General features: G+C 30.3%; 1 protein-coding gene across 16 annotated transcripts in view; it reads left to right on the top strand.

The window, feature by feature from the left end:
* Window positions 1-20886, top strand: part of LOC143223029 (ATP-dependent translocase ABCB1-like) — a 115290-nt gene that overhangs the window by 71068 nt on the left and 23336 nt on the right. For 13 of the 16 annotated variants that reach the window (XM_076450394.1, XM_076450395.1, XM_076450400.1 and 10 more), the window contains 7 exons: window positions 1829-1883; window positions 2529-2642; window positions 4623-4733; window positions 5124-5249; window positions 12295-12498; window positions 14421-14591; window positions 15422-15623. In XM_076450394.1, the coding sequence (XP_076306509.1) occupies window positions 1829-1883; window positions 2529-2642; window positions 4623-4733; window positions 5124-5249; window positions 12295-12498; window positions 14421-14591; window positions 15422-15623 (983 nt within the window). The remainder of the gene's footprint in view (window positions 1-1828; window positions 1884-2528; window positions 2643-4622; window positions 4734-5123; window positions 5250-12294; window positions 12499-14420; window positions 14592-15421; window positions 15624-20886) is intronic. The other 3 variants (XM_076450399.1, XM_076450397.1, XM_076450398.1) reach the window with 1 other exon arrangement.

The following is a 20886-nucleotide window of genomic DNA, read 5'->3' as shown; positions in this document are numbered from 1 at the left end:
AATGATTACTGTAGTAATATAGTTTTTATAAATAAATTGTGCAAAAGTTAGGATTTTTGCATTATTTATCATACAATCACCCCTACATTATTTTAAGTTTCACCTGGACAAAGAATGGGTACCTCAGCTTTTATGTTAAGTTTTTTTTTTATTTATTAAATGTGACATCACAGTCTAATTTCAAAACATTATAATTCATTAATTATTACAGTACGACTTTTTAAACTTTGTAATCATAATTGTTATATTGAAAATAATATTTTACAGTGAACAGTCAACTTTATATCTGCTGTATTCTCAGAAAGTAAAAGCTGAGTTTTAACACTGATCATTCAGTTGTTGTTTTTTTAATGTGTTAAACGCTACCAAAATATAGTAGATTCCTTAAACATGTTTTTTAAATTAGAGAATTATATATGATATTTTGTAATGGACTTCAGCTGGGATTTCTATAAAATTATATAACAGTATTAAAATGAAGTCATTATTAAATAATATGCACTTTCATCTGATGTAATTTTACCAGTCAAAAAGAGCTGGCAATGGTTTGAGTAGTTTAGTTTTAAAAGTCTGTTTTTGATACATTTGACTATTCTCCTGAAGAAAATTAGTCTCCTTTTAGAAAATGTTGGAGTTTTAGGTTTGTTTTTGAAATTCATTGTGTATGTGACACTATATGCTACTTTTTTTTTATCAGAATTATTTTTGGCATATTTATAGAAATGTTTGGTTTCACATATATATTTTTTTAAGTATTCATGATTACATTTTATCAGAGATTTAAAAAAAAAATTTGTCCTACTTTCATAAACAGTGGCAACATTAGGATTATGATAAGCTAAGGATATTTTGCAGTCATCAGTACTTATATCAACAATGATCAGACTTTTCTGTTTCCTGTTGTATTTGTGGGATTGTGAGAGACTTAAATTGCAGTTGTTGACTTGTAACCTTTTCTTCTGTCCTGTTATATTTTTTAGATTCAGCATAATCTTGAATTCTGTTAAAAGTTTTAGGTTGTTGGATCTTCTGTCCTTAGATAGTTTCTTACTAATTATTTCATCTCTGTTGACCAGTAAAATTTATTTCTCCTTAGCTAATGCCTGTTTTCTTTGTGTGCAAAATTGTAATCTCACTTGGTAATATGTTATTTAGTTTTTTTTTAACAGAAGGAAGTATGCAATTAAAATTAGTGAATGTATAATAGCAATTTAATTGTAGCATGTAAGTAAAATAATTTTAGCAATTATTCTCATAGTTTTGTCAAAAGTATATGACTATTCTGTGTATTTTGAGTTGGAGTGAATACTTTCTACATCTGTCATGATGTGGTGTTATAATAAAATATAAGTTATTTTGATAAACTTTAAACCAGGCATATCTTAACTTGTTTATAAACATCTTACACTGAGTTCTTGTCATTCTTATCAAATTACTTCTCTGTGGTCTCTGGATTGAAGTTTAATCATGAAAAAATATCTTATTAGAAGATATCATAACAGGAATTTTGCCAGAAGACAGTAATTTGTTTTATGCAGTATTTTTGTTTTCATTTATCACTAACCTGTTGTTTGAATGAAGCAAACCTTTAATTTCTTCTGAATTTGTTGTTATTACTAAAGCCACAAACAGCACTTTATTCAAATAGTAATGTTTTGTTTGTGTATGGAGGAATTAATTGGTTGCAGTTTTACTGCCTGTTCTTTAAAGTATTTTGACACAGCAGAATATATGGCAATGAAAAAATAACATATAGATGGGTAAATATTTTTGTGAACATAAGTACTTAAAAGTATAATTAAATATATATTTTTGTTTTTTTCAATAGGTATGGATCTGTTCTTATATTAAATGGAAGTATGGATCCTGGTTCAGTGTTTACAGTAAGTATAACATGAAAAATATGTTTAAATGCTAGTTGTTTAATTACATGTTTATTCTGATATTTATATGACAATTGTTGAACTAGTGAGTTTATTTTTTTTAAATATATAATTGAATTAATTTTTACCTGTTCTGATTTTAATTTTAAAAGAGAGATGAACATAGACTTATGTTTAGACTTTAGTATGATTGGAATTGATGTAGTAAGATTTTTAGAAGTTTAGTATTCCTTTAAGTTAGCAAGTTAAAGGAAAGAGTTGTGGTAGTGTTACAAAGATTTTAGAGGTGTAAATGCAAGTATATTTGAAATTAATTAGTTGGTTACTTATGAAAATTAAAATCCATGGTTTGATTCCCTACATTTAATACAGCAGATAGAACAGTGTGCTGTTGTAAAACAAATACTGTGGGAATTAAAACTTGTGTTTAAAGAAAATTAACAGTTAGCAAAGGAATTTAAAATTATATAAAATGGAAAGCAAAAATAATTATTCTGCATATTACAGTAAATCTTTATTGTTTTATTTCACTTTTATTGACCAATATTATATGTCTAATAAAATATAACTTTTAATAGTTGCATAATTTCATGAGACACAAGTAGATATTTCCTTGTGCTATATGGCTTTTGTTTGATTTTTCAGGTTTTTTTTGCTGTATTGATTGGATCTTTTTCCCTGGGTAATGCTGTCCCTCATCTAACAGCCATAGCCACAGCTAAAGGTGCAGCGGGTGTTATTTTCAACATAGTTGATAATGTGAGACTTTTGCTTGAAAAATTACTCCCTAGATATTATTTAATGTTGGAATCTTAACTATGAATAATTTACTATTACATTTTGGTTGATAGACATGGTTTTATTTGAAGTTAAAATATGTATCAAGTTATGCTTATTTCCTATTTGATCATTTCTTCATGTCACTGCTATTCAGTTGTTAAGGTGTATTGTGGAAGGTTTATTGTTGTTTTAATAACTTTTTTATTGCATCATCAGTGAAATTCCAACTAGCTTGACCCCCAGGATCATGTTATATTTAGAACATAATTAAACTACTATTTTATCATGCCATATAGATAAGTATAGCATAAGATCTAAGTTAATAATTTATATTTTGATAGTATAAAAGTTTTAAGTTCTTAATTTTACAAGATATTTTAAAAACTCGTGAATATTACCTGGTATGAAAATTGTGACATTTTCTCTTTAGACAATCCCAATTTTGATTTATTTACCACTCTTCCAGAAGTATGAAATTTAATGTTAATTACTCATTATAATATTTTAATCTATCAGGTAAAGCATAATTTACATAGCTTTTGATCTTATTTAGTTACAAAGCAATAAAATAGAAAATTGGGCTCATCTTGTCATGCCCACCTGTTTCCAGTTCAACCTTTATATTATGGGAAACACATTAGTGAGCTTAGCTGAATTCCTAATAGTTATGGAATGTGTTCTGCATTTTTTGTTATTATGCTGTGTTCTTTGGAGCATTATATAATTAAATTGAAAAAAAAGTATTTAGTGCAGTAGTACCATTAGTACATAAAAGTGGGGATAAGTGTTATTGACAGTGAACAGCAAAAAAAAAAAAAAGGAAGACCCCAGATAAGTGCTTTGTTTCTTGTTTTTCATGTGTTTTCTTTATTTATTATTATAAAAGTAACAAAAATGTACAAATGGGAAATGTTTTACATTAAATAAGGAAAAATAAATAATTTTTCACAAGGTTTGTTTCCAAGCTGCTCATAAGTTGGTCTGTACATTTGTAATTTGATACTGTAATGTGAGCTGCATTTTTGCCACATAATTTACAAGTTATATGGTATGAATAGTAGTTAAACACAGTTTAAGAGGATACAGAAGCAATGATATTAAATATAACTTGATGCACACTGTCACAAAGTTTAAAGTTGTTTAACATAAACAGGTATTTTTGTGTTTTATAATTTGAAGTTTTTCTAGAAATAAAAATGAGTAAGTTGCATTTATTTAGTTTTTTCTTTTGTTGGTGGTTATAAGGTTAGTCATACTGACCAACTATTTTTAATCTTAATATGGATATCACTTTGTTTAGCCTTCCAGTGGCACAATAGTATGTCTGTAGACTTCTGACACTAGAAACTGAGTTTTGATACCAGTGCTAGACAGAATAGAGATAGTCCAAATGTGAACTTTTTTACTTAACTACAAACAAAGTTTGTTTTATATTTGCTGCTTATCTTTTTTGCAGTAATTTGGTTTAGAAGGAGATGTGTAATATTCCTGATAAAAAAATGATTTCAAAATTACAAATCTTTTGTTTCTGTGTACTTCATGTGAGATACAGTTTTAATGTGTTCACCATCTAAATTTAGGCTTGTGTAATCATATTAATACTTTTATGATGTATCTGTTAAACTATTATATACCTCTTCTGCTCTTTTATTTATATCATGCTTGTAAAACACCATTAAAAAAGTTCAAAATAGAACTGATTTTTCATATTTAAATATTCAGTGGACCTTGATTTTTGTTTTGTTAGAGGATGACTGAATGTGTAACTCTTATTTCAGAAACCTAAAATCGATCCATATTCTGACAAAGGCATCTTTCCACAGCTCTTTTATTTATATCATGCTTGTAAAACACCATTAAAAAAGTTCAAAAGAGAACTGATTTTTCATATTTAAATATTCAGTGGACCTTGATTTTTGTTTTGTTAGAGGATGACTGAATGTGTAACTCTTATTTCAGAAACCTAAAATCGATCCATATTCTGACAAAGGCATTTTTCCACAGCACATGACACCTAACATTGAGCTTAGAAAAGTAAATTTCAACTACCCATGTCGAAAAACTGTTCAGGTTAGTAACAGAAGTTTCTGTTGTGTACACTTTGTTTTTAATTGAAATAAATTTGAAACTTCAACATTGTGAGTTTTTCTCTAATGCTTTCATTTTATTGTAGTAATAACTTTTCATTTAATGCATTATCAGGAATTATTTTGCAGCTATTTTCAAATTCATCAAGACTATTGAAATATAAAATAGGGTTTTTAAACATGCGTTACTGTCATATCTTCTTAAAATTAAATGATTGAAGCTAAACCATGAATGATTTTTCTTAAGAAGTTCTAGTGTTCAACCTATTATTCTTTATCCCTAATATAATATTTCTTTTATAGGTTTTAATTTCAGACAATGTATAAATTTCTTACTAGATGTTGTAATCAACACTTTCTTTTCTTTTTGTAGGTCTTAAAAGATGTATCTTTTACTGTAAAGGAAGGTCAGACAGTGGCTCTTTGTGGTTCCAGTGGTAGTGGAAAATCTACAATCATCAGTTTATTACTAAGGTTTTATGACCCACAGAAAGGATCAGTAAGTTCAAATGAGTTATATAGCTTTAAAATAGAGGACAAACTATGAAAGGGTTGTTAAACTGTCAAAATAGTTTTATGCTGGCTGAAGGTATGGTCTTAAACACAATTATACACATATTGTTTAAACATTATTAGTACATTATTGTTTTTATTGAATTAGTAGTTTTAAACTTTATGAATTTTTATGCCTTCCAGTTATTCATGGTCTTGGTTAAAAACAGCACAAATATTAAAAAAAAATTATAAATTAATTGTATTTGTGAAAGTAATACAATGCCTTAACATAAAAAAATTAATAGTCTAAACATAGAGTTGATGATGATTTTATCAATCTGCAGTATAATACAAGTACAAAGTTAAGGAGAAACAGGTCCATCAGTACCCAGTAACTTTTCTTTTACATGCTCAGTAGAATTATGTAAATTGTGGGTGTGGAAGTACTGTGGATATTTTCAGACAATATCACTGATTTTGGAGGAGTTTATATACCAGAGCACTGTAACTTTGATATTTGTATACCATACTTAATATTTTAAGAAATTATGGTCTTATAGTTTTGTTATGAAACACAAACTGATCATGATGAGTATTTGTTGTAACTGAAGAACTGTAAAATATATTCGTGTTTATTTCTGTGTCAAGGTTAAAAATATCTTTGTTCTGACCATAGATAATCAGTTTTTTTAATTCATTGTTAAGAGAAACTTCACCCAACGATTCTTAAATATTTTATTAACATTTTGCTTAAAACAAAATTATGTTAACCTAGGAAGGAACAATTTTAATTTATTTCACAAAGCAATAATAAACTAATTGTTATGTGACTCAAATATATGTATTCAGTTTTTATTTTGTGAGTCTTCTAATGCAACTTCAGTAGGGATAACTATGTATTACCATACAAAATACAAATGGGATTATAACACGGGTATATTGAAAATGACAGTGATATTTTTGGCTACTGCACATTACATATGAATATACGAATACATATTAGTATTTACTCGTAAATCTTTACATTTTAGTTATATTTCTTAAAACATAAAAGGTAAATAAGAAACACACTGAAAAATAAAGATTTTCAGTATGTAACTGTGTTACAAAATGTTATGCTTATGCATCGAATATGCTAAGCTTTCCAAGTGGAAGTAGTAGAGATATTAATTTTTGTAAACTTCAGATGAATTTCAGAACACCAAAAATTGTGAGATTAGTGTATTAGTACAATCAAAGTTTCTGAAACTTAGTTGGGGGTGTCTAAATAAACTGTATATGGGTTTAAAATTTCCCATTCCTATACAGAACAATGAGTTATGCATCTCACATCATCAGTTTTAGCAAAATTATTACTTTCTCCTTCAAACTATTTATAAATAACTGTCAAAAAAGGGTAGATGTTCTCTCTATTGGTTATAAACAAGAGTAGTAGGTGGGACTAAACAAGAACTTTCAAAAGATTGGTGTAGTGGGAGGAGCTACTCTTGTGGAGTTCCATAAAATATTACTATCTCAGCAAATCAATGAGGTGGGAGGTTCTTAGTTAATATTTAGCTAGTCTATATCTCAGCTTTGACTTTCTAATTCATTAGCTACTTACACATGTATGGTAGGCATAATAAAATGGAAAACCAGCAATAAGACAAATGGGTGTGCTATGTGCCATACAAAAATTGGTATTTAACATTTTTCCTTTACATTTCCTTTTAAATTAAGAATTTAAAACATGATATTAAAAGTTAAATTATTGACAGTGTTTTGATTTCAATTTCATTGACTTAAATAGTAAAAATATTATATAATAAAATTTTAAAAAGAAAACTCCAAAACATCTTAATGTGTATACTTGAATCTACCTGGGATGAAAAGGTTAAGGTATTTCTTGATGCTTTTGATGGCTTCATTAGACATTCAGCTTGTCCGATACACTTCTTTTGTTCTAAGCATCCATACTTTATTCCACTGTTGTCAGGACTCGTTAACTTGGATTATGTTCCTCTTAACTTTAACCCTTTCTTTGTCTTGTATGCTTCTTATTTGTCTGGTTCACTTTCTTTGCACAGATATCTTCAGTGATGTTCCTTTCAATTTGATCACTTGGTATGTTGATTTTTTTTTCTCATTATATTTTTAGGTTTTTCATTGTTCATGCCCTTACCATTTACTCATTTTCCCTGTTTAGATCTGTCTCCTTCTCAACTTCCACTTCCAGATTCTAGACTTTCCTATTTTTCTTGACTTCTCTCTTGTTAGTTACTATCTCACATGTACAGTTCTACATGTACCTGTCTTCTCTTCTGCTGTTGGTCTTTGTACCAACAGCCATTCCACCACTTTAATTTTCCACGTTTTTCATCTCTTCTTTTTCTTCTCCCTTCAAACCCCTCTTTGGTCTTTTTTTCAGCTGATCTAAGGTTGGCAATGGTTGATTTGTTGGATACCCTACTATGCATCTCTCTCATCTTTGTTTTTTATGTTTAATCCATTTTTATTACATCTTTCCCCTATTCCTTGCTCTTCCCTTTGATTTGAAGCTGGCACTTGTATTCTTTAGCATTGTCAAGATCTTTGCTTGCTGCATTCATGGTATGTGACTGACATTTTTTTTCTTGGACTATTTCTTTTTTTAGGCCATTATTGGATATTTCCTTTTCCCATATCTATCTTCCTTTTGTGTGGTTTTTTGGTTTGAATGGAGGGGTTATTCTGGGATCTGTTTGGTACTTTTGGACATTTTCTGCTTCTCTTGTTTCAACCAAGTTTAACTTATTTTCTTCACTTGTGAGCTATAGCATATCTAACTACCATGTTTTAACTTTTTTATTTTCTTCCTGAATAAGATAATCTTTTGCTTCTGAGGACTATGGCTTCCCCAGAATTCCTAATTTTTTTTAGGCAATCTTTTGTTTCTCATTCTGTAGACTTTAGCAACCTCTGATTTTAGTTTGTAGGGTTCTTTAATACTTTTTTTTTCAGTATTTCTTTAAGGAATTTTCATAGCGACTAGACCATACCCTGACTACTACCTTCGTTCCCTTTCTACTTCTTAAACGTAATTGCTCTATTCTTTGGTGACTTTACTCGTCTTCACTGTAAAAACACTTGAGGTATTGTCATGGTAGGTGTATATACATGCATGCATACACATATATTTCTTAATTGTCAATTTCAGGTCTTACCTGTTTCATGGACTGTAATGGGACAGGTCAGCACTAGGTGCATTCTGTCCATGTCTCGTGCTTGCATATGCTGGCTTTTAAAAATACAAGTGTGTGTTCACCCATTGCATTATCTCCAGGAAACGATCCTTCTGGTCTGAAGGACTTCAAAATCTCCCCTTTTGTTTTTCATTGCATGAAGTATGGGAGACCCTTACCACTTACTATTTCATAGCCACTGTGGTTATGGATTATGGAGAACTTGCACTGATTGACTTGTATGCTCAGGTAACATGCAGTTGAGTTCCAATACAGTGGCAAATGAGACTGTTATCAGTGTAGTGAAAGTTATTTGTGCCCTCGTCTTACAGCCTAGGTCTCTTCATTAGAGTTGAAGTGAGTACACAATATGTTATGGTGCTCTCTTCCTGAGTCCATTCAACAGGGTTGTGGTGAGCATGCATTATGACGTCATGCCCTCCTACTGCAGCTAGTGTCTGTAGAGTTGAATCAAAGTGAGTACAAAGTATATGAATTACAACTTTTATTACTGTACCATCCTTATGCAATAGGAATATGACAGTACAGTTGAGATGAGTGAGTACATGAGGTAGTCTGAACTTGCCTCAGCCACACTATACATGTTGGCTGTCCAACTACTACTGTGCAAATACTCAGATGATCATGTTCTTATTCTGTTTGTCCCTGTGACACATGGGACTTGTTCTCCTTCCCGTTTCTGTTGCACCTTTTCTTTTTACCTCATCAGAGAATGAAAATTACACGTGTTTTGAATAAAGGGAGTTAGTGTATATGGAGATGTGTTGCCTTCCTGTTGATAGAGGAATTTCTTGCATAATTATACGAAAACCTTCTCCTTTTTTGTTCATTGCTTTCACAAAATTCTTCATAAGTCCTAATTTTATGTGAAGAAAAGGGAAAAAAATCTTTGCCGGGTCAACAAGTGGTTTATGCGCCACATTTTTCTGTCCTGGAACTAACTTTTTATGGAGTAGCCAGCTCTGTCTAGAATAATGTGACTCATTGGCATGGCTGTCCCATTCACAGAAGAAACAACAGTACTTTGTATAGCCGAGCTGCAGTCCCAGTAACAGAGCAACGACTTTCAGATCTCTACAGTTGTGCTTACTGTACTGGATGTGCTTCAGCAACATTTCTATGTTCTCATAGGTTTCTTTCATGTGTGCTGCATAGCCAATGGGTATTGAAGGGTGAACGTTGTCATTGTGTAACAGAACAGCTTTGAGGCTTTACATTGATGAATGAATAAAGAGACATCACTCTTGTGGGTCATGATCACAACCCAAAGCAGAGAACAATCCTTCGATGTCAACACAGAAACAGAGACTGTCAATTTGTACAAATAATTTGGTTATATCATCTTAGCGGCTTTGAAAAAACAGAAATCTTTCGTACCTGTTGACAGCAAACACCATTCCTGCAGTCTTGAACCTAGCAATTCAGCTTTTGCTTTTGACAGACCCAAATCTCTGACCAGATCGTTTAATTCTGACTGTGTTATGAGATGGGAATTGCCTGAGGAGCACAATTCAAAATTTGGATCAATGTCACTGCCAGTTCCCTGCATTGCAGTTTCTTCATCTGGTTCATCTAAGGTCCATTCCTCTGGTGGTTTCAGAATTGGAAGACTATTGTCATGTGGCATGGGTCTCGTTGCTGAAGGCAGATTAGGGTATTCAATTGACTTCTTGTTTTTGGCAGAGAAACGAGACACATTAGTTAAACAGAAGTAACAGTCCGTCACATGGTCTTTCTGTTCTCACCATATCATCAGGACAGCAAACGGCATTGTCTTTTAAGTGCCTCTGAGTCAAGCTCTCAGACAGACAGCACATGTTGCACAACAAATGTGAGGTGCCCATTCTTGGTCTTGATCACCAATTTTACTGCCGAAGTACAGATGATATGCTTTCTTCACAAGAGCAGTCATTGAGCATCTCTGATGGACAAGTGTATACTCGCCACAAATATAGTAGAATGTATCGAGGCTGTTACGACATTGATGAGACATATTGACCGACATCAATTATCCTGTAAAACACCTATAACATCTAACTTGTTACAGTGCTACTGAGGCAATGCTATATTCTGAAACAATACGTACATGCTATTAATCCATTGAGCAGCATCTGTGTATGCAAGCCACTTTTATAGCCTGCTGAGACAGTGTCAAGTTGGCTCTGGCCTGCCCATGCATGCCAGGGCTGCATACTTCCACAGAACAGCTTCCAATCTGGCCCAATTTCATGCCTGGAATGCCCAGACTGCACAAAACATTGTTCATAGGTCTTTTACAGAAACGAAAATTTTTGGACACAAATATAAGAAAAAACATGATGAAACTGAAGATTTCCATGAAACAGTACGTGATGGGCAAATTTGGATGTGAGTTTCCTGATCAGCAGCCAAACATCTAAAAGAAACACCCAACAGTGTTCAAGAAGCAAAAACTTTGTTGTGCAATGTATTTGTCAGTGTATTAAATAGATTAAACTTATACATGGTAAACTTTTATTTTTTATGGTTTAATTTACATTGTGTTATTACTGATGTACACCCTTAGTCATTATTTGGGAAAGTTTTTGAGACAGTAATAATACATTTTCTTTGCCATTATTGAGATTTGTTTTTCCAATTCATCACAGCTACTGGTAAGTTTCATTTGCCTTATGGGGTGTTATAAATGTTAAACAGTAACATACTCTTTGCATGATACATGTCTTATTTTTTTTACTGTGTTCAAAACTTTATTTTGCTAAAAATTGTAATAATTAAAAACAAATAATTTTGATTATTCTAGCTTAAAGATTTTAATTCAAAATTATAGAATTTTTCTGTTGAAACTATTGTTATTTCAAGGCATGTATCAGATTTCTAGCTGATATTTATTTGTAAGAAATATATTGTTTGTTATGAACTAGTTTGTTCTCTGCTTTCAGTAGTGTTAGATATTTAAATCAGTTACAGGTAACTCATAGTTTATGTATTAAGAAGCATCCTATAAAAGACATTTTTAAATCTCTGGCTCTATATTTATTCACTGTCAAAGAATAGTACATGCAGCTGTACTTCAATAAGTATACATAAACATACAATACTTGTTTTAGATATAATTTTGGTAATCAACTTCACTGTTAATCTAGGGAGCAGGGCATGAGACACAATACAGTTTCTTTAAACCAATAATTATTTAATGTAAAGTTTTAAATAACATGCTAAAGCATACACATGTAGACACTAGCAAGCACAATTTACATTTAATGGACATTATAGAAGTATCTATCAGAATTGCATTAGTTCCAAAGATGCTTCCCAGTGGCACAGCAGTATTTCTTTGGACAAACAATGCTAGAAACTTGGTTTTGATTTCTGTGGTGTGCAGAGCACAGATATCCAATTGTGTTGCCTTGTGCTAAATAAACTCCATGCAAACAAATGGTTCAAAAGACAAGTACTCATAAAAACATGATGTGAACTTTGGAAATAATAACATGTAGCATACACCACATTTCGTAGAACATGATGTCACTTATTCTCTGAAGTATACATTTGTACCAACTTTTACTTAAAAAAATTAAACTAGAAAATAATTTTCATCTGTGAAACCAGAGAATATCAAGTACAAATATGACAGTCTTCCAGATAATGATTGGTAGTATAAGTTTTCAACAAATGCTTTGTAGATACTGATATGCACTTTTTCTAAACACTTCTCCCTTTTTAATTTAAAATATTTCTCTGAAGTGTGTCGTAAGGTAAGTGTTCTAGAATATTACCAACCCAAGAGTGCAGGAACCATGATTTTAGAATGAAAATAACCTCATTGGTTTTTGTCTCACTGAACAGATAACTATTGATGGATATTCCCTGACAAATCTAAATGTCCGTTGGCTGCGAAGTATCATTGGTGTTGTGAATCAAGAACCAATACTTTTTGGATGTAGCATTGCTGAAAACATCAGATATGGTTGTGATAATGCTACATTCCAGGAAATTATTGAAGCTGCAAAGATGGCAAATGCCCATGAATTCATCATCAATCTTCCAGAGGTAAAGATATGAATTATAATGGAATTATTAATTTTTTTTTTCATTAATGTTTACTTCATATTTGAATCCTCTATGTCTGTGTAATTATGGAATGAAACATATTAAAAATAAAATAAACAAACCCTTGATTTTAATTTTAAATTTTGTGCTGTTAAAAGATGGTGGATAAAATAGCCTGCATGAGAACATTACAAGAAGTTAGCACAATTAATGAAATTCCCTTATTTCTCATTGGAATCAGAACTAGTGTGTTTTTAATACAGTGTTTGATTATGTGGTAAAATATGTTTAAAAGTTGTTATGCAAAAAAGTAGTTTTAGAGATTATCTTGAAAAAATGGAACAGTTAGAGTTCTTTTAATGATACTACTAAGGTTTAAAGCTGGTTTAAGAGCACTTTACATTAGCAAGACTTGTACTTTTTGTTTCTTTAGAAAATATTACTGAATTATAAAAACAGATAAAATCTGATACAATATTTAACCTTTTTTTATACAACAGTACAGTACAAAAGTGTTAGGACAAAATCAGATTTCAGATTACTCTCAAAAAACAATTGAAGATAAAACATTAAACTTTTATTAATGTTCATATTTAGTACAATAGAAATTTGTGGAAGTGCTAAGTTCAGCAAACAGTTAATATTTTGTGTGTGTTCCTTTTGCTTTAATGACTACAGAGAGTCTTTCAGGTATTTTTGCAATATATTTCATCAAAGTGTCCTTTGAAACTTTACTACAAATGTCTTTAATACACTCCCATCTTCTAAATCCCAGATCTGCAGACTTTTATAACAGTGTTGTTTTTCATGCAAAATGTTTGTTAGTTTTGTTAAGTGGTACTTAAACAATTTTTCTGTTTTGACAGTTTTTTATTAAGTTTATTTAATTTAATTTCAGGATTCTGATGTTTGTGTCATGACTTCAAAATCATATTACTACTGCTTTGCATGTCAGTTTTTTATTCTCTCTTTTCTGTTTATTTTATTGACTTACCTGTGACTTTCTAAGGAAGTTTACCTGCTAGATATGATCTTACACACCTTAGCCATTCTACACCATGGGGTACATCCATTTAGCTTTCCACTGTGATTCCACATGGATATCTCACATTCATTTTTATCCAGAATTCAGATTCTGGTCATTTGTGATATTTGAGTTTGAACCTGCCCAGTTTTGAATATTCTCTTCCCAGTTTTTTTCCTGTGTATTTGAAATCTATCATCACACAGAACAATGAGAATGCATGGTAAAGAAATGGTATGGTTTCCCACATGTGTTTCTCTCCAAGTGGAGGTTCACACCTCATAGGTGTAACTCAGATGCTTTTCAAAGATATTTAATATTCTTGGCACCAACCCCTCCACCTGTGAAATGCAGGATTCTAACTATATATGTGAGGGGAGGTAAGATACTGTATCATATCTTATAATTTTCCAGCACTGAAAATTTATTTCCAATATGTACTTACTTCCACTCACAGTTCCCACCAATTTTTCCCATTTAAAACCAGTGCTTGTTTTTGCCTAATTTCAAGGTCTTATTTAGGTAGAATTGAATGGAGGATTGCATGCATCATAAAGCTGTATTACACTTGTATTGGTGGAGGGTTGTTGCATGATGACTTACATGCAAAAATGCTTTGAACTACACAGATCGTGGGATAAGTGGGATGTTCAAGGCTTATCCCATGCTAACAGATTTTTTCATATAGAGGGTAGCATGGAACTAGAATAGCTATTTGTGTGAAAAAAGGAAAGTTTCTATTAGAAATAAAGTTTCAGTGTTGGAAAATTATAACTTTTTTATTTATCATTACAAACAAATAAAAGCAAAATGTTTCTTTTTAATTGCAAAATTAAAAATATGTATACCTGTATAGACTGTATCTTCTTTTTTTCTTTTTTTTTTCCCCTAATCTTAGGCGTATGATACTTTAGTTGGAGATAGAGGAGCTCAGCTTTCAGGTGGTCAGAAACAGAGAGTAGCCATTGCAAGAGCACTTGTTCGTGACCCTAAGATTTTACTACTAGATGAGGCCACATCTGCTTTGGATTCTGAGAGTGAAGCTACAGTACAGAGAGCTTTGGACAAGGTTAGTCAAACTAGCAGAAATTTGATGTTTCTCTACTTATAATTATCAATCAGTTATTCCTAATATTTATGTAAAGAGTGTTTGAATTGGTCAAAGACAAAAGTAAAAGTGAACAGGTTTTGGGACACATAAACAGTGTGTGTGTGTATTGATGTGTTTATATAATTTAATAACATAGCCAAGTATATGATCTTATTCATCGTTTTCTTCAGTAATCCAGTTAAGATTAAAGAAAGTCTTCAGTAATACTTATGTACTTACTGTTTAAGTAGAAGTCATTCAGTACAATGTATTTTGTGCTGTATTTGAAAAAAACATCCATTGATATTTAATTTGCTTCTTGTGTACTTTTGGTATGAAACAAACACTGAAATGTATCAATGTTGTTTTTTAAATGTTCCTTTTGCAAAATAAAACATCCTGTTAGTTTGTTCTGTAAGTGTCCATAATTTAAGATTACATAAGTAGTATTTGGTAAAATTTATAAGTGCATGAGATACTAAGAGAAAAAATTGGTTGGTATTGTAATGTCTTTTTAAATAAAATACCATAATGTATTAATGTGTAATTTATTGTGTAAATAAGATGCATGTGAAATTAGAGCACTTTAGAATTATTTGATGACACTGTTCTCATTTAAATCAGGAATCTGAAGCAATCAGTTATATTTTTTGCTATTCTTGTATGTATCAAGATTTCTTTTATCCTTGGTATTAAAAGTCAAAATTGAACATTACTCTGTAATTTTCAGCACTTTTTAATCATTCTTTAAATGTTTAAGAATCATTGAATCTTTAGTACTGTATTTCCAATTCTTTGACACATTTCAGGCTAGACAAGGAAGAACTACCATCGTAGTTGCTCACCGCTTGTCCACAATCAAAGATGCTGACATAATTTATGCCATGGAAAATGGAGAAATAAAGGAAAATGGGACTCATCAAGAACTTATGGACAAGGAAGGAGTCTATTACACTTTGGTGATGAACCAAATGTTTACTGACCAGAGTGGTTATTCAACATCAGAACAAGGTGGTGTGATTTGTTTTTCTGATAAGCACAAATATTTAGATCATTGTATGAATGTTGTCTTTTACATGTATCAGGTACAAAAGAAAATATTCTGGTGCATTTAGTTTGCTTTATAAGTGGTTAGGATAGAAAAGAAATTTAACCCTCTTTATATGGACTTGATTGAATTGACTGACCCCATGACCACTTGGTACTTATTCAAAGTTGTTACAGTTTTGATAGTAACTTTTAATAGAGCATTTAGTATATAGTATTTCAGTAATCGTCGCAAGTCTTTCACATACAACAAATCAACTTTTAAATGAAATATATTTAATAAACTAAAAATGATTTGTTCATGAATATTTCAAGTCCTTTTTTTATTGTTTGTTTACTTGTTCAAGTGCAAAGTGATTTAATTTTCAGATTAAAATTACTTTTCTTCTCAAAAAATGTCAAATTTAATTTGCATAATCTCTAAAATCTCCTAAATACATTCCTGGCATATATTTTTTTAAAACATACTTTATATTGTATATTATTTTCTCTACCCTAATTCTATACAAGTTTTTTCAATTTGACCAACCTTGTAACCACCAAAAAAGAAATTGAAATAAATCTAAATTATCCTTTTTTCTTTTTAGAATGACTTCAGATTGTAACATGAAACTGCATTTGTTTATCCAGAATAGATTTAAACTCATTACAGTATACATCTATTTGTACCTAAATTGCATTGTTTATTACACTTTGAACTACATTTAACAACCGTTTGCACTGTTATAAGTTCAAAGTCACTTGTAGAATGTGCATTATGGTATCAAATTACATTATGAATGAGGTACTCGTGCTGCATGCCTTGTGAAATATTTTTATTATTTATTTTACATTTTAGTTACTTTTGTAATAATAAAGAAGGAATACACATGAAAACAAGAAATAAAGTACTTACTTTGGTCCATTTTTTGTTTTTTTGCTGCCAACTTATGATGACACTTAATCCTATTTTTTATACTGATGATAGTACTGCACTAAATAATTTTTATTTAATTAAATAATGCTTCAAGGAACATATAATAATAATAATATTCAAAAAGGAGACAAAGTCTCACAAGTATCACAGTTTTTCTAGCTTTCTAATTATGGGACCACAGCCACTGCAAATTATCCAAACTAGTTGACATGTTTTCCATGGGAACTTAGTTTGTAAAAAAAGATAAATTGACAATTGAAATACTTTAATACATCATTTGATAGATGAAAGCTTGACTTTCTATATTATTAAACATAAGCAAGAACTATTAACAAAGCCTGAAGGAGAGGATATGACAGGTAGGTGTGGCAAGAGGGTGTAGTTTTCTATGTGATGGCTTTGTAACCAAATGAAATTGAAGGCTATAAAATTATGGTTTGTCTGAGTGATGACAATTTTATAGTAAGTTATTCACATTAAATTACTTATTGAAGAAGTGGTAAATAAAATACAAAAGAGGAATGGCTTGAGAAAAAATGTCACATGTCACAGTTGAATCTGTGGAGAAAGAACACACTATGGATAAGTATAAATTAACATTTTATACGTTGGTAGTGTCTGTGCAGTAGGCTCAACAGTTGTTATCAAAATCATATGGATTTTAATTATAATAAATACAAGGTAATACAGTGAGATATAATCTGAATTATGAATATAATTTTGACGGAAGTTACCTCAACATTGTTATGGAAGAAAATGATCTTGGTATTCTAGTTGGATAGTGTCTCATCAGCCATCCAAGCAATGAACTGTTGCTTGTGGCAGAACAAGTAGAATTACAAAATGTATTTATAGAAATAATGAATACAGGTAAAGAGGTTATAATTTTATTGCATAGGTTATTGGTTAGACCAAATTTAAATAATGTGTTCAGTCTTGATTTCCTTGCTTTATGAAAGACAATTAATTGTTGGAAAGAGTTCACAAGAGAACTACTAGAATAATACCTTGGATGGGATGGTTGACATAAGAGATTAGGTTGACATCTCTGCAAGTGTTTTTGTTTTGAAAATAGAAGAATCAGATAGTATCTGATTCAGGTGTTTAAAAGATTGTTAAGAAAATTGATAACATTAATGTATCAATTTCTTTTCTTTTAACAGTGATAATTGTAGAAATAGAGTACCCAAGTATGAACTTAGACAGGGTAGAAGCCATCTTTAGTTGAGACAGTTTTATTTTTCTAAGACCTTTGGAATGTGTTGCCTTAAGGTATTGTAGATGCAGTTAATGTAAGGAACTTTATGAGAAAGCTTATTAAATATTTGAATGATAAGGGCTGTTTTTGAATGCTCTATTTTAATTTTGAAGTTTATTTAGTGGATGATAGAGCTTAGATGGACTAATAAATTCCTTGTTGTCCTTAAATGAAATGTGCATGTGTGTTTATAGATGTGAGTTTAGAATGATACCAACTAAAATGTTAGATTAATAATATTTTCTTTAATATTAAAAATTTAGTGTATTTAGGTATTTCATCCAAGAATTGTATCATTAATGGAAAATTTGTTTTATTTGTATCATAAATTTTTTTTCAATAAGATATCTCTGTCGTGAAAATGGTTGTGAAATATCTAAATCATATTTAAATTATTTACAGAAAAAAACAACAGAAATTGGAGTTTGTGTGTTAAAGAAAAAAATTTATTTCTTAAAATAAATACAGTTAAACTAAGGTTGTTCTTTAGATTTGGATGCTCATCCAATTTCCATAAACTTTCTTTCAGGAATATTCCTGGTTGAATGAATGTAAGATTATAATTTTGGAATTGTCAGTGAGGATAGTGTTGCTGTTTTGTATGTGTATATTGGGTTTAGAAGAATCGGGTTTTAGAGTTTTAATCAATAAGACTCGTATTCACAGACACATTGGTGTAAAGTTATATGAATGTACGTTGCCTTGTAGTAAACTGTAAATGGCCCTTGAATGTAGAGTAGTAGGAAAATGTTATTAGGTCAAAACATTTATGAATCATAAAGATTGGTTTGAGAATTGTGCTTGGTTTATTTAGTAGATATAAAGACATGTTTCTGAATTTTGTGTTATGATGCAGACATTGTGCTTATTTGAAAGATCTACTTTCTTTAAATGTATCCTCAAGTGCACAGTTTTTCCCATCTAAGAAGGTTGACTGCTAATGAATGAATACCATGCAGAAAAACAATATAGTTTCTGTCAGTTTCTGTTATTTGAAAAAAAAATGATTTTTTTTCCTTACAGTATAAACTCCATCTTCATATTTTTGTGCTATAAATTATGTAAGGTTTTATAATAAGATTCAACATATGTTTGTCACATAGCTCCTCTTAAATTACTGGACTTAAAAACTCATAAGTAGTGCCAAACAAATTTTCTATGCCCTGAAATTAGTATAAAGGTAAAACTTTTCATCCAGTCCCTTAGGGAACCCAGGTATTTTGCAAAAACAACTTTATAGGAGTTTCCCAAACGTGGACCCCAAGTTTTGCATTGTTTTACATTAGTTTGTGTAAACAAGTAGGCTTACTAATTATCATTTGTAACTTGTTTGAAGAAATTAAACTTGCATTATAGCAGCCCTGTAAATGTGGACCACAGGTCCATGGATCCATTAATTTTCCTGATATATTTCAGTATTTTTTATTTGTACATTATACATTCTTAGTTTTATGCATCATCATCATTGTAGTTGTAATGTTTTTTGTTTACTTTTACGTTTCAACACTGATTAGATGGTTTGTAGATCCTCGAACATTTGATTAAGTATGTTTAAAATTGTTGCTTTTCTGTTTCTTAATTAAACTGCACTTCCACTATATAAATCAATTTCAAATTAATTTTATTCTGAAAAAGAAATATGCTAAGAATTTCAACATGTCAGACAGTTGGTGGGCTAAACATCATTTAAAAGTTGCAATACCTTTTTAAGATAAGCAGTGAGTTAATAATGACAATCGCTAGACAGACGTAGGATATTTTGTTTGTAAATAAAAGTAACTGAAACTTGCTATACAGTCTTAAAATATTCTGATATTTTTGAAATTCTAAAAAAGCATGTCTGTGGCTATTTGAAACAGTTCCAGATAAAATTGCTGTTTTTTACAATTTTTTTGTCTGTTATGTATATATAAATACACACAATATTAGGAATGCACAAGTTATACACAAACAGATGTTGAAAAAATGAGTAATTGCAACAAAACAATCAACTTATGATTGGTACATTATTACAGAAAATAAAAGAAAGGTAAATAAGTTATACAGTGAACTAGTATTTCGTTATTGGCTTTTTTTTCTGTGAGTGTCAGGGAGGTTTTAGTGAGTTACATTCAAAATTTAATTAAATTGCTTTTTATAGTATAACAATAAATATAGAATAAAAACATAGGTTATAATCCATATTTTAATAGTATACAAGTTTTAAGTTCTTACTTTTATAAGGCACTATTTTAAAAAATCTAGAATTTCCCTAATTTTTTTACCACCTCTCCAAGAAGTACAAAATTTAACATACATTACTCACAATTATATTGTTATTATTTAAGCAAATAATAATTTTAAGAGCCTTTAATCTTACTTGGTTATAGATCCATGAAATAAACAATCAAATCCCTCTTGTCATGTTCACCTGTCACATCCTGTCTTTATAACCAGTATTTCTCTCTGTGATCCAGTACTATATTATATATAAATAATAGAAAGCCAAAGTTTCATTTGTCAAATAATGCATTATATTGCATTGTTTTATGTAAACAGAATTGTTAATTTTAGTTTCATTTCAAGCTCTTGTTGCACTGTTAGAAAGGCAGAAAAATTAAGATAGTTATGGGAGATTATCTGCTTTTTTTATGCTGTTATTCTGTATTTTTTGTGCATTATTTAATTAAATAAAAATTATTTAGTACAGTACCATCATTAGTATAAAGAGTAAGGTTAAGTGTCATTGGTAGTTGACACTAAAAAAAAGGCCTAAGTAAATACTGTATTTCTTGTTTTTCTTGTGTATTTGTTACTTAATATTATAAAAGTAATTAAATTGTAAACATAGGAAATTTTTTATGGTACCTAAGGTTAAATTAGGTGAAGTAACTAATAAAAAACATTCATGAGGTACACTTATGTGCAGTTTGTGAGAGGCTTGTGTGTAATGTAATTTGATAGCATAATATGAGATGCTTGTTCACCAAGTGATATACAACTTATAATGGAATGAATAGTGATTCGGGTTCAAAGAGCAATAAAACATAAATTTATGTATAAATAGATGTATA

The sequence above is a fragment of the Tachypleus tridentatus genome, chromosome 8 (assembly GCF_004210375.1).
Source record: "Tachypleus tridentatus isolate NWPU-2018 chromosome 8, ASM421037v1, whole genome shotgun sequence".
Lineage (NCBI taxonomy): Eukaryota > Metazoa > Arthropoda > Merostomata > Xiphosura > Limulidae > Tachypleus > Tachypleus tridentatus.
Note: the sequence above shows the minus strand (reverse complement) of the source record. Positions and strands in the feature narration are given on the sequence as shown.